A 20,131-nucleotide genomic window follows, 5' to 3' on the forward strand; every position below is an offset into this window, starting at 1 on the left:
GTAGGGCCACAGCGGAGAGTAAGCACCTCCGAGGATGAGGGCTGGAAAACACTGGGCTAGTGCCCACCCATGAGGATCTGGGGGAATCTGCTTCTGGTGGACACAGGGGATGTGAGGCTCAGACAGCTGGAGATGGGAAAGGGGACTTAATTCTAAAGGAGTGATCCTTTTTTTTTCTGGTTCATGACCCATCGTGTTTTCTTGGCTTTAATAATACAACAGTAATAATTGCACATGGCTTTTTAATGGCTCTCCATTGCCAAATAGCATTAAACACAAATGCCTTCACTGGACCCCGGAGCCCTTTCGTAGTATGACTCCATCTAGGACCCTCATCTTATTTCTTACCCGTCTCCTAATTTCTGTGCATTGATTCTCAATCAGTGAGCCGCAGACGTGTGGGGGACCATGGAGTTTCAGCAAGGGGTCCCCACCTCTCTACACCACACCAAATAGGGGCTGCATGCAGCTTGAATCAATAGTATGTAACATTAAGGCTAGTGTGGGAGGGGTGTCACATTTCTAGCAGCTCTTTGTCATTGTGTGTTTTCTTGGATACTAAAGTTTAACAACTATGATAAGAAAGGACCTGCATTGTGGTAGTGGTTTTCAAACTGGGATCCAAGGAAGCCCTCAGAGAGCCCCAGATGGGATGGAGCCAGGGCAGATGGGACAACCCACCACTACCACCAACACACATGGCTGACTCATCCCCTCTCCTTGTAAGAGTCTATTTGAAGAAAGGACCCTTCTGGGGAGGAGAGTGGGGTCAAGTTTATAAGCAATGCTGAGGACAAAGTGCACGTACTTCTAGCTAGCCCCTTGTTTCTCCCTGTTCAGAGGCTCACAGTGAGACGCCCGTGATGCCCCAGTTGTGCATCCCATGAGTGAACTGCGATGTGTGAACAGCACAACAGAAGGCATTTCCTCTGTCCAAACCCACACAGTAAGCACCTTAAGTTTGTTAGTTTCTTAGGTGCTTTAAGTCCATCTGGCTCTTGGCAATAAGAAATGAACTTGTATGTTAGCCAGTCCAATTGTCAATAAAAGACAGCATCCCCTTTGTGTATATGCAGTGCAACCGTCACTGCTATTTGGGGAGGTGGGGGAATTCTCTGCGGCAAGTCCTCGCATAATGTTTCATTCAACTTTGTCTCGTTACAACATTGATGGGGAAAAACTATCAAGTCCCATCCTTGACCACTGTCTGTGGAGTTGGCACGTTCTCTCCATCGTCTGCGTGGGTCTTCTCCCACGTCCCAAATATGGGCACATTGGGTGTGTTGGCGTGTCTACATTGTCCCAGTCTGAATGGGCGTGGTTTTGGGTGTGTATGGGTGCTGCGACTAGATGGTGTCCTGTCTGGGGTAGGGTCCCACCTGGAGCTCTCAGCTTCCAGAAGAGGCTCCATCCACCTGAGAACCTGAATTGGAATAATCAGGTTGGAAAATAATGATCTTCCTTGTTTTTATTCATGTTTCTTAAATGTATGAAGAGCTCACATTTATTTCAGTGTTTAATGTTAGAAGTGTTTTTGGTCTTTATTTAGAAGTTTGGTGAAGCTTTTGTGACTGGAAGTATGTGTAGACATTTAACTCTTGTTTATATCAATTACCTTGTGGTAAAACTGGTTTCATTATACGTCGTTTCGCTTAAAGTCAAGTTTCCAAGAACCTACCCACGAGATTACGCCATGTGCAATTTTTATTGTTATATCGTTAAAGCCAACGTCCCCAGAGGGTTAGTGGTCACCTGGGGCCTGTTTTCATCTCCTTTAGTTTCTACCCAAATTAGCCTTTGCTCATTTGGCTGGTACCTGCCCCCCTGACCCCCCCGTCCAAGCACAGTTTGCCCTCGGGCATCCTGGGCCTAGAATAATGGGAGTCCTGAGAGGTGGCAAAGCAGGAACCTGAGACAGGACTTCCAGAAATTCTTCAGCTGAATAAAGAAACACCCCCCTCCCCAACAATCCAGAACAGTGCTCGTTAGCGGGTGAAACTCGGATATTGGAAGGGATGCCTTTGTCCTTGCTTTTCATGCTGCCAGCCACGCATGCTTTTAAAAAGCCACCTTACCAACACGTAGGCCTGGGATAAATGCTACGAATGGATGGCAAGCCTCTCTGTTACATGAATGCCTGTTAACACCAAGTGAGGAGCAACAGCGAGCAGCCCCAAGCCTGTCACAGCTCTGACTGAGCCAGATGGCAAGTGGCTGTGTGTGTGTGTGTGTGTGTGTGTGTACACATGTGAATGTAAACACACTTGGCTCTGAGTACCTGTGGGATGGGCATATACTGAGGGGCACAAAGTTCTGTGTGTGTCTGACAGGGTGGCTGGCAGTGCCCACAAGCTTAGATGCTCAGATTTATAGGTGGTGGGAACCAAGGGGAAGTTTCAAGAATGGAAGTGTGCCTGTATATGAGCACATATCTCCAATTGTGTATTTGGGGAAACTAGGGGGAAGTTTTGCATTTGGGTGTGTGTGTGTGGTGCCCTGCTCAGTTGAAGTCCCTTCGGCACCCTTGGGCCATTCACCATGCACGCATTTCAAGTGTGCAGAGGGGAAGCTGAGAGAAGGTTTCAAGAGTCTGTGAAAATTCTCAGGAAAAAATCTGGCAACTCCCCACACCACAGGTTGGTACACATTCAATACTTGCGAAGTTCATTTCCTGTACTAGTTACTGGCCCTTGTTTATACAGGACACAAAATATGATTTAGAGCAAAAGCTCCAGGTATCAGAGGTGAGTTGAGGAAGAGGTTATTTCCAGAGGGTGTGGAAGGGAAGTAGACAGGGTGGGCCGCTGCCCTGTGTCTTTTGAAGGACTCGGGAAATCAATTTTTAATATTAATCCACAATCTCCACTCTATATGCTCAGGAGGATGAGAAGGGAAAGCTCGAATTTTAAGGTGCTAAACTCCTTCATTGCTCTGAAACCATTTTAGCACCCAGCCTGCGCAGCCAATAGCAGCTGGATGTTCTCGTGTGTTTATGTGTTTTTAAGCTGGTCTGGCTTGCTCTGCTGTGAGCTTCAGTCCATGAGCCCAGCCCCAGGAAATGTTGGTGAGCTTTTTCACTCGACTTTATTCTGGCTCACCTTTGTTTGGTGGCACAGAAGGGGAGAGCTGGCCTTAAGCACTCTGTTCTTTGGATGGGGCCCCAGATCACTCGGGGTCCTTGGACTGGCATCTACAGTGAAGTTAAGGAGTTTGGCCCAACCCCACCATGGCGTGCACACGGGCAGACATTTCTGAGCACCTCAAGATGGGGAGAAACTGCACTCTGCAAACAGCCCCTTGGCAGGTGACCTCCTCAGACTCTGTCTTGCCAGTGTGCTCATCCATGTGGCACCCAGCTCATAGTAAATGCTCAGTGGCTGCTAATTAACCATGATGTGTTCCAGTCTATTCAAGAGCCATGAAGCCATTACCAGAGTCAGCAGATCCAATACTCGCTCTTCAGCACAGCTCAGGATCTTGCTGAATCAGGTGCCTTGCACCTCCGCTTAGGGTCCATATGCACCTGTGTGAGAGTCATGAGCTTCTACTCTTCCTCCAGACTAGACTCAAGGAAGTGGTAGGAAAAACCTCCTGGCTGTTCGGTTCCATGGAGCAGAGAGCCTGAACCTATCAGGGAACCAAGCTGAAACAATACAGAGCAGTGAGGATGATACCCAAGACCCTTTTGGCTGGTAGAAGCAAAAAGTTCCCATCAGGGAATATGCTAGAAGCTCCCTGGGAGGTAGAAATCAGAGGAACCAGAGGTTCTTCATGCAGACGTTCTGCCTTGTCTATCCACTAAGGTCTAAGCCCTGCTTAAAGCTCATTCTGAGCACAGAGTCTTTATTAATGGTGGGACCCAAAGAGGCTTTGTCCTGGTCCAGTGCAGGACCTCAGTTGTTTATGTGGAATGGGTTTGCTTTACGTTCTACACCTGCACAGTTGAAGTCCCTCCGTCACCCCCACGCAATTCACAATCTTTAGTTACTTGGAAACCTTTGAAAAATAGCACAACTCTGAAGGTGGGGACTCAGACTCCTCGGTGAATTCTGAAGTTTCTTTGTGGTACTGCCTAAAGTTTGAGGAAAAGCTTGTCAAGAAAAAGGGACCAGGGGGTAGAAGTGGAGATGGAGACAGTGAAGTACAGACCATTATTATCCTTTTATAGAAGCTATCAGCTCCTATTTGCTAGGGCCTTGACATAGAGCTGGCCCTCTGTTGATCTGTGCTTCTGTTCAAGGCCCAGCATAACCACCTTCCAGAGTGTCCCTGGCCACTGAGATTGCAGCCAGGGAAGACGTCCCTCCTTTGCTAGAAGGGTCTCCACCTGAAAGTGGGCCTGGCCCTGGAGGAAGCAGATTTCTCAGGGAAGAGACCTGCACTTCCCCTTCTGCTCCGAGACAGCAGCTTTCTTGGTGTCACCCGTTTGTCTGCCAAGACTAGTCCCTGAGAGGACGCTGATTTCTCGGGCTTCCCTGCCTTTCCCCACAAAGATCCCAGCAATTCATCCCCACAGGCCTTGGAGTGGGGCCTGATTGCATTTCCAGCCAGTAACATTTGCATTGGAGGCTCTTGACTCAGGTTTCCTTACAGAGGGGCTTGCTTTTAGGGAAGAGTTGCGTTCCTTCCTCTGTTCTCCCCAGCAACCCCCTCCATCACTGTGCCTGTCATGGACTCATAATTCTCCCCTTCCTTGGGTCTTCCCCTGCTAGCCCAGAAGCCCCTGAAGGCCAAGGGCTGTCTTAGAGGCACACTTAAAGGAGAGTGGGGAACAGCCTGGGGTTCTGATTGAGTGAGGGTCACCAAAGATCCAGAAGGCCTGGGCTGAGTCCCCACAGTGCTAACTAGCTCTGGGGCCTTGACTAAAGGTTCTTTCCAAGGGGTATGTGCCGTCTGGCCTGATTCTCATTGCCATCACTGATGCTCATGGCTACATTTGTTTACCTAAACAATGGAGATATATTACCTTGACCCCCTCACTGGACTATTTGTAAAACCATACATGAAAAAATCTTGTAAAATGGCCAGTGCAACACCCTTGAGGAAGTGGCATTATGTTAAAGACCCCCAGCTCCCTTCATTGGATGGAATATCTTTCTGTAATTCAGAGGCTCAGCTCTTCCTAACTCGCTGCCTATTCCCCATGACTTTCAGAGAGTTGCTTAGCAAAGTAACTCAGTTTCTTCCCCTGTGAGATGAGAATGCAGGGCTGTCAGGCATTTGGCCTGCAGGCCAGGGTTCGCTGGCTCCCGCTTTAGCTCACGATGGGTGCCCAGCAAACCTTGGCAAATTAATTTGTTGAGTTGAGGTGAGTTGAGACTTCTCTGCTCGTCCAGATCCTTGAATGTAACTGTTTCCACAGGCCGAGGTTCTGTGTTCCTGCCTTGGGGCTGCAGCCGCAAGACCAGCACCTCCTTTCCCCTCCCCTCCCCTAGCTTTGAGACATCCCAGGCTCATGCAAACCTATCCGCTTAATGGAGAGCAGGGTTTTGATCTGTCCCCCTCCCCTCCCCATCCAGGGCCTTTCTCCATGCGTCCGTTTGTGGGACACACAATTTGTAATCTCCTTAAAACCAAAGAAGCGAGGTCTCTGATTCATGTAGCTCGAAATCAGCTGCAACCTATTAATGGCCCAGAGCCCAAGACAGATTTTAGGAAACAAAAACACTGGACCAAATTAGACTGAACTGGCCTCTGTCTCCAGGGGAGGGAGGTGGGGTTGGAGGCTGGGGGTGAGGGGACTGGTCATGTGGTTTTAATTAATTTGGATTCTCATCCTGAAGTTAACTCACCCAACACAAAGCATGTGTAGCATCATGGAAGCAGCCAGTCTTGGAGCTGGGCTCTCCCTGGTGAGCCCCTTGTCTTGTTGTGGGGGTGGGGCTGGTTGTGTGTCTGTGATTAACAGGTTATTTTGGAAAAGAGAATTTCAGTGGCGCGTTAAAATCCTTTCATCAGCCAGCATCCCCAGGCCTTCAGCAAGGCCCTGGCCCCTTAAGGCTTCAGAGAGCTTTGAATTCCCAGGGTCTTGTTTGAAAATGTAGATAGAGGCTTTTGCTATGGGTTTTATTAGACTGATGATTGCCGTGATTTTCATTACGTTATTTGGTTACTGGGATCATCAAAATGTTGCTGCCTTCCTAGAGTACCTGTGAACATTAAAAATAAAAGACAAAGAAGAACCCCTGCCTTTATGGAAGTTACATGACATACAGGCTATGACTCCCTCATGGGAAAGGGCTGGCTCTGCCTCTGGCCCTGGAGGAATGACAAGGCTGGAAGAGGCAGGACGCCAGGCCAGCACTCCGTCCTGACCATACATATAAGGAAACTGAGACCCAGAGAAATGCCCCAGCTGCAGCCGGCCTAGACGGCTGCTCTCAGACTCCCCATCGGTCTTCTTTTTGCTCCTGGTGTATCAAGGCTGTAAACAGAGTAGGAAGGGTAGAAAGGGAGTCCAAATTCTACTGTGGGAAGAAACAGTCAGACTCACGCACAGCTTAAATAAAATGCTGCGGTGGACAGGAAAGTGATTGGGCCATGCTGAGCATTTTGCTGGTGCCTAAGGAAGGGACCCCTCTCTTCGGACACTGCAATGGCTGCCCTGAGACACTGGCAGGAAAAGGGTCACTGTAGCCTGCACTTGGCACCCACAGCCCTGCGCTGCGGAAAGGAAGAAAATAGGTACCAAATCCCACAAGCCACAGAGATGATTTCTTACTGCTCTGAATGTAAACCTCTAAAACCTGGTCAGGCTCCCAGAATCACCATATGGGGTGAAAGGAACTTTGGTTAAGCCTGTGTTATCTGATAAATGGAACACCGGCCTGGCTTACTTCCTATTTTAATGATGGCTACCTTCCAGAACCTTCTTTCATGAAAAATATTCTGGGTGAATTGCTATTAAATAACTTCTGGTGCTTGAAATCAATGGATGGTCTCCAGAGCAGCAGGCCTTGCTTTCAGTGGGACACAAGTAAGACCTGGTCCACGATAAAGCTGTGAAGGCACGTCCAGAAAATTAGAGAGAGTGTGTCATAACTGCGGGGGAAATTAGAGTCCAGCTAGTGCAGGCCTTTGTTTTACAGATAGGAAAACTGAGGCCTTGGAGCTGGAGTAGGGGGTCCGGCCCTCGGTTTTTGGCTGTCAGGGTTTGCTCAACTATACCATTCTTCACTAGGCCCCAGTTCCCTTTGCCTTGACATTCTCATTCAGTCATTCAATATTTATTCAATTTCACCCCAAAATCCATGGGTATGTGTTTGTTTGTTTGAGCCTGGCCATCATTGGTAGACACTTACCATTCTGGGTGTGCCTTTTAGATGGCCAAGTGATTTCATTGTCATGTTAGAGATGGGACTTACCTAGGCTGCCTCTGCTTATAGCTCTTGTCTCACTCCCAAAAGCCACCTGGGAAATCTGGCCCAAAGGGTTAGGGGGGTGAAAATTGTCAAGGATCCTCTGATACAAGTCTGAGCAATGCTGGTAGGAACCCAGACCAGTTGAAGGTATGTGGATTGTGTGGGTCCCTCCATCTGCTTCCCATCCTTCCCCTCCTACAGTCCATTTATCAGTCCTTCGCTTTTGTTTACCTCTATGTTAATAGCTCCTCAATTACAAATCAGAGAACCTGGCACTGAGTTTTGGATTATTTGTGGTCTTTAACTGTCCCAGAGCAAAAGAAATTAAACCAGTAATCTCTCTGTTTCTCATGGCTCAGTATCCAAATCATGGATGCTCTGATCTGTATAGAATGAGCCAAGCCTGAGCCTACCCCAACCCCCACCTCCTCACACTCCTGCTGAGTAGTCATGCATTCATTCACTCACTGATTCATTGATTCATTCAGGGAATACTCAGTGCGGACCTCTGTGTCAGACTCTTTTCTAACACTGGAGATTCAGGACAAAAAAAGACAATGTCTCTCTCCATACAATTTACATCGTAGTAGCAGTGACAGGCAATAAGCAAGCAAACCAACCAAACATATATATGCTTTGGAAAAAAGTAAAGTGAGGTAAAGAGATAGGCATGAGGAATGCACTATTCTACAGACTGGAGTTGAGAAGATTTTTCGGAAGTGGTGACTGGCAGAGATTGAATGAAGAGAGAATAAACCGTGGTCGATCCTGGGAAAGAGCCAGAAGGAATCATTAGTGCCAAGGTCTGGGGCAGGGACCAGTTTGATGTGTTGGGAGACAGCAAGAAGGTCTGGAACTGGAGCAGAGGGAGCGATGGGGACAACAATGGGACATAAGGTCAGAGAAGTGGGCAGTGGCCAGCTCAAGGACTGAAGACTTGAGCTTTTGTTCTCAGCATCATGGGTATCTTTGGAGGCCTTGGAGCAGGGGAGTGATGTGGTAGAGATGAGCCTCGGAAGGTTTTGGAGAGGTTGATGAAATGATGATGGCCCAGCTCGAGTTAAACGTTTGCACTCAGACACCTGGCAGAGGTTAGCTGCACTCGTGAGCGGTGCTGGAAGTAAAAACCTTGGAGGGCTGCGTGTTTCAGCAGGGGTGAGGCTGGGCCTGGGAGCTCACTACCTCTCTACCAATTAGTCTTCAGCCCCAAGAAAGGAAATGTTGCTGTTTAAATAGCAGGGTTGGGACCCAGGAGTCATAGAACCCTCAATCAACCAGACCATTACCGGTAGGCTCTGGGAAGCTGCTGGCGCAGAGTCTCAAGCCCCCGGATGCTGTGTTTGGCTGCCTGCTAGGGCCTCTATTGGGACCTCTGGACATACGCAGAAGAAGTAGGCTCACATACAGACCCAGCCTTTAGAGGGTCTGGCTTTATTTTTGGCTGACTCTATACTGTCTGGTCAGATTCCTTCCCAGGGCCTTTCACTTGGCAAAATGCAGGCCACCTCACTGGGGAGCAGAAGGGAGAAGGGAAAGTCATGGACTTTGAGATCATTCAGCCCCAGGATCCAACCTTTGCCTTGACACTTAACAAGCTTTGGGAAAATCTACTGAACCTTGTAGAACTATGCTGTCTAATACAGTAGATAGTAGCCACTGTTTACATTTAAAATTAAGTGAAATTTTTTAAAAAATCAGTTCCTCGGTTCCACTCAGCACATTTCAAGCACTCAATAGCCACATGGGACTGGTGACTATAATGTTATTGGACGGTGCAGATATAGAACATTTTTGTCATGGCAGGAAGTTCTGTTGGACAGTTTCACTTCTTTAAGAAGGAAGTAACCCATGAGAAATGAACAAGTTAACACACACAAAGCACAGGGTACTTTGTCTGTCTTGTTACAGGGGCTCAGTAAATTGATAGTTACCATCATTATCATATGAATCTGTCCTGGCTCTGCTACTGGCTAGCTGTGGGGCTAATCACTCAACCCCTCTGAGCCTCAGTTTTCTCATCTGTAAAGTGGGAATAATAAGTAATACCTAGTGTATTCCTCAAACCATAACATGACCCTTATTCTTTCTCAGGGCTCCCTGGACCTATGAGAACTTTTTTGCTGACTCTCAGCTGACTTGCCATACTTATCAGGAAGCATGACTTACATTGTGGCTCGATAATAGAGTCTAAAGATTTTAGCTATTTTGGAGAGTTCGAACATGGTTAGTGATATAAAGTTCCAATGAAACAAAGCGGCAAGTTTGATCAAGAAAAAGGAATTGTTTTGACACACGTCAGATAGTCATGGGGCTCCGGTGCTCTGAAAGCAGTCACGTCCTGGGTCCCCTGGCTTCCTTGTCTAAATATTTCCGTGGGTGCAGCCCTCGGGGAAAGGCTCTCAAGCAGAGCTTCTGGAATCTTGGCCTCCAATCAGTCTTCCTTTTTCCACTTTGGGATTTTGTTGTTGTTTAACGGTTTATTAACTGCAGGCATCTGGTGGGTGGAAGTTGGGATTTGCCTGGGGCTGTAAGGAAGTTATTTTCTAGGCCAGGATAAGGTGTAGTTTAAGTGTGGAAGCGGGAATCCCCTTCACCTGCTTCATGCATTTCAGGGGAGATTTGTTTTCAACTCCCAAATTACCTGCTAGGATTTCTAGACCTGCGATTCTATCTCCCCTGGCTGTTTTCTTTCATTTCCAATAGGAAAGACAAAAGGGGAGGAAAAAAAAAGAGGTTGAAAAACAACATTCTTGTACTCTTTTAAATTAAATTGCATACAGTGAGTGATTTTCTTTACTGTCTTCTATAAAGCAAATGGTAGAAGGACCCCTACAAGCCTGGGGAGGTGTGCCTGGGATGTGGGGGAGCAAATGCAACTGGGATTTTATGGAAAACTAGGGCCCTACATGTGTCTAATGGAACTTTCTAAACCTCTCCCCCCTGCAAACTGCTTCACCTGCAACTTTCTCAAGTGATAGGCAACTCCAGCCTTCAAGCTGTTTAGACCAAAAACCTAAATGGAATCCTTCTTGACCAGATTCTACCTTTTCCCCCAGCACAGACCATTTTTCTAACATAATTTGCATATTGGTCATGCTTATTGTTTCTCTCTCTTCTCACTTCTGGTATTTTAAGCTTCATGAGGGCAAGCACCCTGGTCTGTTTAGTTCACTGCTCTCTCTCCAGTGCTCACAGGCACTGGACTCAGAGCTGCTCTCCTTTTGCCCACTGGTGACCCAGGTTTGTCTGCCAGTGATTTCTCTCTTGGAGACATGGGCTGTTCCGGGAGCCTGATCTGAGAATGGCTAGAGCTGAAGTGAGCCCAAGCATTGCCAGGCAAAAAACCCAACAGGCCAAAGTTGTGGGGAAGGTTCAACTCATAAAAGAAAGAGCCCCTGATAAATTCAAGTTCAGAAGAAAGAGTGAGAACGAACTGTGCTCGAGCTCATGGAGGGTAAGTGAGCAAGAAGTTGCCTAAATGATGGTATAACTCTAGCAACAAGACAAAAGAAAAGGAGGAAGAGGAGGGGGGAAGAGCCTCTTAAGATATGGAACAATTCCTTCAGGCTAGCAGCTCTCCAAGTTTTTGGCTTTAAGGACCCCTTTATACTCTTAAATGTGAACGCCTAAAAGCCTTTGTATGTGTGGGCTGTGTCTACTGATAAATCCTGGGGTAGCTGGCTTCTAGGATAGTCCCCCATGATCCTGTCTCTCGCATTCATGCCCCTCTTTGTATTCTCTTTCCATATCGAATCGGGGCTGGTCTTTGACCAACAGAAAATGGCAGGAGTACGGATGTGTGATTTCAGAGTCTAGGTCATGAAAAGGACTCTCAGGTTCCACTGGGTCTGCTCTATTGTTTACAATGGAGAAAGCCAGTTGCCAGGTTTTGAGTACACTGGAAGAGACCGACATGGAAGCACCTACTGAGAGACCCTGTCTCAAGAGGCAGAAGCAAGTGGCCAGGCTTGTAAGTGAACCACCTTGAAAGCAGATCCTCCAGCCCCAGTCAAGCCATCAGAGGACTACAGCCTAATGAGAGGCCCCAACCCAGAGCTACCCAGCCAAGCCACTCTTGAATTCCTGATCCAGAGCAACTGTGAGGGGTGATGATGATCATTGTTCCATTAAGTCACTAGGTTTTAGAGTATTTTGCTATCCAGTGATATATAATTAAATTATTTACCATATTAAAAATTAAAACACAAAAAGTGTAATATTTTAAATATTAAATCAATACTAATATCCAACATTAATAACTATTTAGTATTGACTTGCCAATCCATTTAATATTTATTTACACGAGTAAATTTATATTTATTAATTTGTTTAAAAGTTAAAAATAACAATCTTATTATACAAATGACTGTGTTTTTCCAAACATAGCAGAACAATAGTGAGAGGAGTGACAGTGTTTTACATTTTTGCAAATCTTTTTAATGTCTGGTTTAATAGAAGACAGCTGGATTTTGAAATCTACTTCTGCATTCAATCACTGTGATAATGTTGTTTTGGTTGAAGTATATGAAGGAAACCCAGCCTTACATAGATATATCACTGGAAAGGACGGCATATTTTTAATACCTTTTCAGATAATTGTGGAAATTCTTCTTTGATACTATACCCAAAGTCCACAAATAGTTTATGAAAGGTTAGTTGCAACCTGGAATCTGAAACTATATCAATGAACATTTTGTACTCAGTTACATTAAAATCCATTTAGTCTGTCTTGTACTTTGAATGGATCTTTTACTCAGGCATGATTTTGTAATACTATGCACGGATCATTTGGAAAATATTTCTTCACTAGAGTATGCAGATCTTTCAAATTTGGTATACTATTTCATGATGAAAACTAGAAATTCTCATTTGTGGCTATCACCACTGATCTCATAAGAAACTTTCGTAAGTACTGGGAAGGCATTAAGCTCGCTGTGGCAGAGACAAATTTTCAAAAATTCTAATTTTTGCTTGAAAGCTTTTATTTTGGCAACAAAGACTGTCAATTATCTTTCTTAAAGTGACAAGCTCAGTTTGTTCAGAGAAAATGTCTGTCAAGTAACTGAGTCTGAATGACCGTGGTTGTTTGGTCCTTTCCAGTAAATATGGTGTTCCCTGAAAGTGGCCAGTTCAGCTCACAGCCCAGAGTCTCTCACAAGAGCCTTTTATCCAAACAACTTTGGGCTTTGGGATGCACTAGAAATGCTCTGTGCTTACCTTCCAATTCACCACATAGAGCAGTAAACATCATATTTTGGACAAGATTTCATAAAGTTAAGAATTTTGCTGCTTCATATAGGACATTCTTATGTGAAACTGGTCTCTTTTCTTTTTGTCCTGCAACTTTGTGGCAGTAAATAACATCTTGGTATTATCATGAAAATAGTTTTGACCTTGCAGATACCCCAGGGGGGCAGTAGATCTCGTTTTGAGAACTATTGCTTTAGGGAAATGGGTGCTGTGCATCACTTGTAGTATTTCTAGGTGAATGTGCTACCTGCTAAGACATACGCGAACCAGGTCTTTGTGCAACATTGTAACGGCCACCATTTGTTGCATAAGCTAGAAAGCATTTCATGAGACATCAGCTTAGTCTTGTGGATGGACTAAATATGAGACGGGTCTTTTATTTACAGGAGGTTAAGGTTTTTTCTTTATGCTTTTGTTTGTCCCACTTATAAAAAGTGTATGGATAGTGATAGGAAGGTGGGATCTGAGCAATTCCTCAGCCTATCAGTGTTGAATAATTAAAGAAGCCAACACCAGCACCCTTTCCTTTGTCACCCTTTTCTCTCTCCCTTTTATCCAATGAGCAGTGAAAAGATGTCCTTTTCAGAATGACTGGATCCATCAGGCTTTAAGCTTAGAAAGGCAAAAGTCTCACATCTGCAGTACGCACAATGAGGGACAAGACAAGCGGCAGATCCAAAAGGCTCCATGAGTTCAAATGGTCATGCCACCCAGGGGACTTTGTCACTGGGAGAGCTAGAGGCATCGCCTCTCCTGAGGTCCCTCAGCGTTCCTATAAAGTGGACTTCCAGCAAGACAGCGTGGGAGGAGGTTATTTTTCACCCTCGTTCAGGTTAGCTTACATACCCTTTTCACTGCAGAAATGCAGAGTAGGTCGGAACCCCGTCCCTGACTGGCCTCCACTCTTCGGTGAGTGACTGGGACTGTGTCGCTGCTCTGTCTGCGATTGCAGGCCACGTCTGCAGGAGGAAACAACAAAAGCTTGTGTGCGCAGCTCTGGGAACTGGAGACCTTTCCACATCTGTTCGCCTAGCAGGGGGCTGGAGGAAATCACCAAAACCTTCCAACAGGGGGCCAGAGCAGGGGGACAAAGGGGAAGCCTTAAAGCCGCTGGCGACCCTGGGTCATATGACCACCCCATGGTCCTCCCCTGTCCCTTTCATCCCCTCAGGTCTCCAACACAGTCTTTTCATCATCCAGTTCAGGAGGATCAGGTTTACGTGAGTCAACGAAAAAGCTTATCAAACGAAGGCAGAAGCAGGTGTTTGGAAACCTCCTCCCCGCCGAAAGCCGGTTGGAGATGGTTGCCTGTGTGGCTGGGGCCAACATTTCCCACTAATTACATTTTCCTTCCTGGAGCTCCTTCTCTCTCTTTTCTCTTTTTCTGCTTTGGAACCCCCAGAGGTGTCTGGGAACTAGTCACCTAAATGAACCATTCAAAGAGCTAAGGACTTAGATGGGAGGAAAGACCTAAGGGTTACAACATCATGGGCCGAACAGTGGCCCTTTCATGCCCAAGTCCAGGAACCACCATTCAAGGGCATCCAATAGTGTGCTGACCGGTCCCTCTGAGCTTGTCGGGATTGAGTGCACACACCTTTCCCACCTTTAAAATCATCATGTCATGTTGGTAGCTTGAATTGACCACGGTGGGAATATTTACATCACAGAAATCAGAAGCTGCAGATGAGATTTTTCTCCCCTCCAAAACTAGTTGTTAAACATTTACCAGCGCACCAGTGCCTATGCTATAGAGACTGTTGTTCAAAGTATGATGCTCAGGCTAATTATATCTGAATTTCCTAGGGAAAAGAAGGAAACTTGTTATTAACATGCAGATTTCCTGGCCTACCTGAACTAACTGAATCAGATGCTGGGGCAGGGGGGCTGGGGAAATGCATTTTTAGCATGTTGCAATGGTTATTAATAAATCCAATAAAGTTTGAGACTTGAGACTTAGGGAGTGGGAGAGAAGAGTGGGTGTACATCTGGCTCTTGGCATCTGGAAGGAACAGCTGGCTTCAGTCCCAGTTGGCTTGAGAATGGACAGCTGTTTTCCCTCGAGATATAAACTTCATGACAAGAAAAGGAGGTGGGAACTCTGGGGTCCCAGCCACCCACTGACAACATGATCAGTTCTGCCTTGGATCTCAGTTTGTCTCTACTTTCCAATCTGGAGACTTGGATTCAAGGCAGCATGGGCAAGTGCCCAGACATACGCATCAACATGAGGAGAGTCACCATCATTTGCGCTGTCTTTAGGCTGTGGAGCCCAGGGAGGGCCCTTGGTCAGTGTTCCACATTAGCTTGCCCAGGATAGCTATTTTTTTTTCCCTTTCAGATGTGCATGGGCATTAGGAGAAGCTTTCACAATCAGATGTGATTTGTAAAGCGAGGACTCTGTTTACTTGAACCCACTGAGCCTGGAAGAGAGGGTCCTTTCAGGCAGAAAGAACAAGAGAAGAAAAGAAGAAAAGAGAAATCTTTCTTTTCTCAGATGTGAAAGAGAAAGTTTGTGGAGGGCCTAGCTCTGCTTTTGACTTGTTTTGCATCTACCTGAGGAAGTGGTTCAGATTAATTTTTCCTGAGAACTTGACTGTGTTTCCTTACAGTCCTGAGAGGTAGATATTGCAGAAACTACAAAGACCAGGCCATGTGACATTAAAAGAGAGCTAGTAAGCGAAAGAACTAGAGTGTGGACCCCAATGCTTATGACCAAAAAAAAAAAAACCCAAAGCACTTTCCTCCCAAAAGAATGCAATGCAGTATTTTTTCTGCACATGGTTGGAGCCCAATAGGAGTCTTTAATAGGTATCTGGGATGGTGACATTGGACATCTGAGTTCAAGGTACTGTGAATCCCTGAACCACTGGAGCACCTTATATCCTAATTTAAATTCAGAAACATAATCCAAATCTTGTAACTTTCAAGATTATAAGATATTAAATTACAAACTACTAGATTGTTGACTCTTAGATTATCCACTGGGATGGATAACTGAGAATTGGTCACATCTATGAATATAATTTAGGCACTCCCCATATCAGACATTTAGGCTTACAGCAGTTCCTCAAGTTCAACAACCTAATATGTTGAAGGTGATGATGGTGGGAGGGGAGACATTTTGAGGCGAGGTCTGTGACTCTACTTCCCCCGGGCCCCAGCTTCCTTACACTGTTCCTGCAGCAGCTTCCTTCCTTCCTGCACTGCTGCATCCCAAGTCTCAAACATCTCCACCACATTCAGAGTGGTTCCGTCAGCACCCATGACCATGCCTGACAATTATGTTAGCTAAAATAGCTGACCCTGAACAAGCACTCACTAGGTACAGATACTATACCATGCGCTTTACACGAGATGACCTCATTTGGATGTCACAGCAACCGTCTGAGGTTGAGCCAGTCACAATTCTTGATCTGCAGGTGAAGCCATGGAGGATTAGTGATGTGAGTCAGCTAGCTGCCTGTGGACATGCAGCTACTAAGATAACATTTGAAACTTGCTCCCCAATCGCCACTCAGGCTGGTGTGGGCGGGAGGTAAGCCTGAGACTTTCCATGTTGGGTTTGCTATCCTAAGAGTACAGAAGTAAATCCTCGATCTGGGTCTCTGATCTTACTATGCCTGGCTTGGCTTGATCCCATTCTGAAGTTTCATAGGGGGACAGCCCAGGCCAAGCCCACGATGGCTGATTATAAACAAGATGGAATTGTGTGGGGTGTGAGCTTCTGTCTTGAGAAAAAGGACAAAAAAAAAAAATGCCTCCTGAATTTTCTAGGATTAGGCCAAGGACACAATCTTCTCAGGCCAAAGCTCTCAAGCAGAGTTTGAAGTGACTGCAGAAGAACATGGAAGCCTTTCTCCCCATTTCTGAGATGTCCAAATTCTCTCTCTGGAACAGAGCTTTTGGAAGTTTCCATAATCCTCCATCTCCTGGTTCAGGGGCCCAGCTACACTTTCTAAAACAACCCACAACCCAGAGCCATCTGATTCGAAGCATGTACCGGTCCGCATGTGCAAAACAGTAATTACCTCCAATTCCAGTTAGGAAAGCTGAAACCTGCCTTTTTCATGCTTCAGTCAATTATGGAAGCGCCTTTTGAAGCTCGGGATACAACAGAAATGCAAAACAAACCGGAGCCAATTAGAGCCTGGGATTTGAGGTTGGCTTAGTTTTGTGCAGCGGCACTCAGGAGGAACTGTGGGAGAGGGTCAGGGGTCACCCCAAATCTCCAGCTGCCCACCAACTTTGCTTGAGCCAAAAGAACCATTATTTTGTATTCAAAATCAAGGCCCTTCTCCCCAGCTCAGGAACCGCCTGCAGCAGCAGTCTGTGCATCAGCTGTGAAGAAGACTCCCTGATTAGATAAGGTCTGGAATGCATTTGATGTTAAGCAAAACAGTTCTCTGACAGCTTTTCTTACGTGCCATTAGAATGTTATTCCCTCCGCTGAAACTTGGTGAGATAAACTGAATCTCCAGGGACTAATTTGTTTGGGGGTGCATAGTTGAGGTGTTTATGTGGCCTGTGTGCCATTTGGAGGTAAGGTTCTCCAGCCCTGAAGCTCTTCTGGCTTTAGTGGTGGAACCTGGCCATCCTGCAGTTACGAGAGTAGAAGAGTGGAAAATAGAACACTGGGTATGAGGTCGCAGGTCAGCAAGCAGCCCTGGGGCGGGGCATGAAGCCCAAGGGCTCATGCTTCTTTACAGAACCCAAGGACTACTGGTGGCGTTCAGCATTGTACCACAAAGTGCGGAGACAGGTGTGGAGATAGAGTGTGAAGTTTGAAGCCAGGTGAGAACGGTCTTGGCCAAGATCTGTTCATGAGAAGGACTGTCCAAGTGGCCTTTTGAAACAGAACTGTGTTGACTGTTAGGGCAACATGACTCTATCCTAGGAGGCTCCCTTTTGTGTATGGAGTAAGGTGGACCATGGGCACTGACGAGCCCCAAGGGAACTCACCGTGCTGTATTTGTGCCCCTTCCCCGAGCTGAGGAGAGAGTTTCTTGGCCCTGGCATGAGTACTCAGCTCTCCATCTGCCTGTCATTCACCCACTTGACAGTGGGCCTCGACGTGTTTCTTCAGCTCTTAAGAAATGACCTTTATGGGAATAGTGTTCCTGTAGAGCGAAACAAAAAGGAACTGTGCTTAAGAATGTGTCTGCTGTGCTCAAGACGGGGTGAGCATAAGTGTTCTAGGGACATCAAAATGGCCAGTTCTTTGACTATAAAGGTAGAGGCTCATGTCTAACTAGATGTCGATAATTATAACAGGCAGGATATACCAAGATCACACACAGAATCAGTACTATTCGTGATAGGCCAACACAGAGAGAGAGAGATTGTCATGACCCTGGAGTGGCTTAGAAACACCACAAAAAAAGAAAAGAAAAAAACTTTTAAAAAAACAACAAGATGCTTAAATTTTTTAAATCCAACCTTTTCAAGATGGTCAGACCAAAGTATGTGGAGAAAGTAAATCCTGAGTGGGTAACCCAACAGTGTTGGAATTAGATTCCTCACTCCTATACACTCCTGAAGGAGCTGTTGCAAGACCAAGAAATGTAAGTGTTGCAAGCACTACACTTACTGTCCTAGGTGGTAGACGGACTAAACATGCCCACAGGCTCAAGCTGGTTTTAAATGCAGTGTGCCTAACAGATCCAAAATACATGGTTAAGAAATGTCCTGGGTACCTACTTTTTAATTTTTTAAGGCTGAATTAACTGTGGAGAATGCTCCTATAAACTGTCTCTCGTGGTCGCTGTTCAGGAGGATTCCGGCTGCCTATATCATTGATTTGACCCCATGAGATGGCTCTTTATTAAGGTTCTGATGGGGCGCAGGAGCATAAATTCTAGACCTCTAGTTGTTTGAGTTTTCACAAGAAGATGGTTGCATCTGAAGCTCTTTAAATACCATGTATGTGATCTCCCCACCTGTTCTCTGAAGCAGGCCCCAGTGAGTCTTCTCCAGCGTGCAACTGAGTCCGCCAGCGTCTTAGCAGGCTCTCAGCTGGGCTGCGAATGTTCATGATAGCGATTCTCAGCTCTTCCATGGGGGCTGGAGAGTAATGGCCACCCAAAGATGTCCATGTCCTAATCTCTGGAACCTGTGAACATGTTATATTATATAACAAGGGAGAGTTAAGGGAGCAGATGGAGTTCAGGTTGCTGATCAATTGACTTTAAAATAAGAATAGTATCTGGATTATCCAAGTGAGCATAGTGCAATCACAGTGTCCTTAAATGTGGGAGAGGGAGGCAGAAAATCAGTGCCAGCATGATGCGATGTGAGAAAGACTTCATGGGCCACTGCTGGCTTTGAAAATGGAAGGGGACGATGAGCCAAGTCATGTGGGCAGCCTCTAGAAGGTAGAAAAAGCAAGGAAATAAATTTTTCCTAGAGCCTCTAGAAAGGAACACAGCCCTTCCAACATCTTGATTTTAGCCCAGTGAGATTGGTGTCAGACTTTTGACCACCCAAACTGTAAGATAACTTTGTATTACTTTAAGCCACTGCACTTGTGGCAATTTGTTACAGCAACCATAGAGAACGAATCCAGGGTGTGGCTGACAGCTGCAACTCAAAAGACAACAACCTCCTCCAGGTCCCATGACTGGGCTGAGAACCATGAGGGCCACGTCAGCATTTTCCCAATGACTGGAAACGCTTACCACCCTCCTAGCCAAGCGCCATCTATGTGGGCACACTCGGCCATCAGAGATTTTCTTGGATAGTGCTTCTCCTTGACAGATGTTACTGCCGCTACTCCTCCCCTCCCCTCAGAGTGGTCCAGACACCCTATGTCATTACTACAAGATGCGCTTCACACCCATCCAAAATACCAGACACTTCTGGGCCAGCACGAGGTTGTGGGGTGGGGGTGGGGGTTTTCCTCCCTTCCAGATAGCCAGCTGCCACTTCTATGGGCTCTGGAAAATTGCATTAGTATTAAAGAACCTAGACAAGCTACATGTGGGAGAACAACCTTGGGTCTGAGAAACTATCTTGGAAAATTTGTGATTTTCTCCAGTCTTCTGCCATTTTTCTCACATGAATATCCAAGTCAAGCTTTTGAACTGGGTTAAGAAGCTAGAATTCCCAGGATTCTCACTCATCCTCTTACTAGCTCTGTGACATTGGCCAAGTTATTTAGTCTTCGTGCTTCAGTTTTCTTATCTGTAAAATGGGGAAGTATGCGAGTTAATAAATATCTGGCACACATTTTTATGTGTTATTTGTTGTTACTATTGATGATGTTGTTCTGTTTTTGTTTTTGTTTTTAATTATTAAATGGGTCCCAAACCTCAGAGGCAAGTCACTTGGCACATCAGGAAAGCCAGCTTCATAGTTCATCATGTATTATACTTTCAGCAATTGAAATTAACTACTACCTCACAGAATATTGAAGCTCAGGTGTGTAACATCCTGTTCTAGAACTTTTTTCCATGAACAAGTCCTTCAGGAAGCAGGCGCTTGTGTGTCAGGGTCAGATGAGTGATGGGACAAAGCCATGT

At 46.0% G+C, this 20,131-nt stretch overlaps 1 protein-coding gene across 1 annotated transcript in view; it reads left to right on the forward strand.

Annotated features, from left to right (window-relative positions):
* Positions 1 to 19,827, forward strand: part of RAD51B (RAD51 paralog B) — a 556,308-nt gene extending 536,481 nt beyond the window's left edge. The window contains exon 11 of the mRNA XM_090271032.1: positions 19,127 to 19,827. Within this exon, the coding sequence (XP_090127158.1) occupies positions 19,127 to 19,230 (104 nt within the window). The 3' untranslated portion in view covers positions 19,231 to 19,827. The remainder of the gene's footprint in view (positions 1 to 19,126) is intronic.
* The last annotated feature ends 304 nt before the right edge of the window (positions 19,828 to 20,131 follow it).

This window comes from Furipterus horrens, unplaced genomic scaffold (assembly GCF_987537825.1).
Source record: "Furipterus horrens unplaced genomic scaffold, mFurHor1.1.pri manual_scaffold_3, whole genome shotgun sequence".
NCBI lineage: Eukaryota > Metazoa > Chordata > Mammalia > Chiroptera > Furipteridae > Furipterus > Furipterus horrens.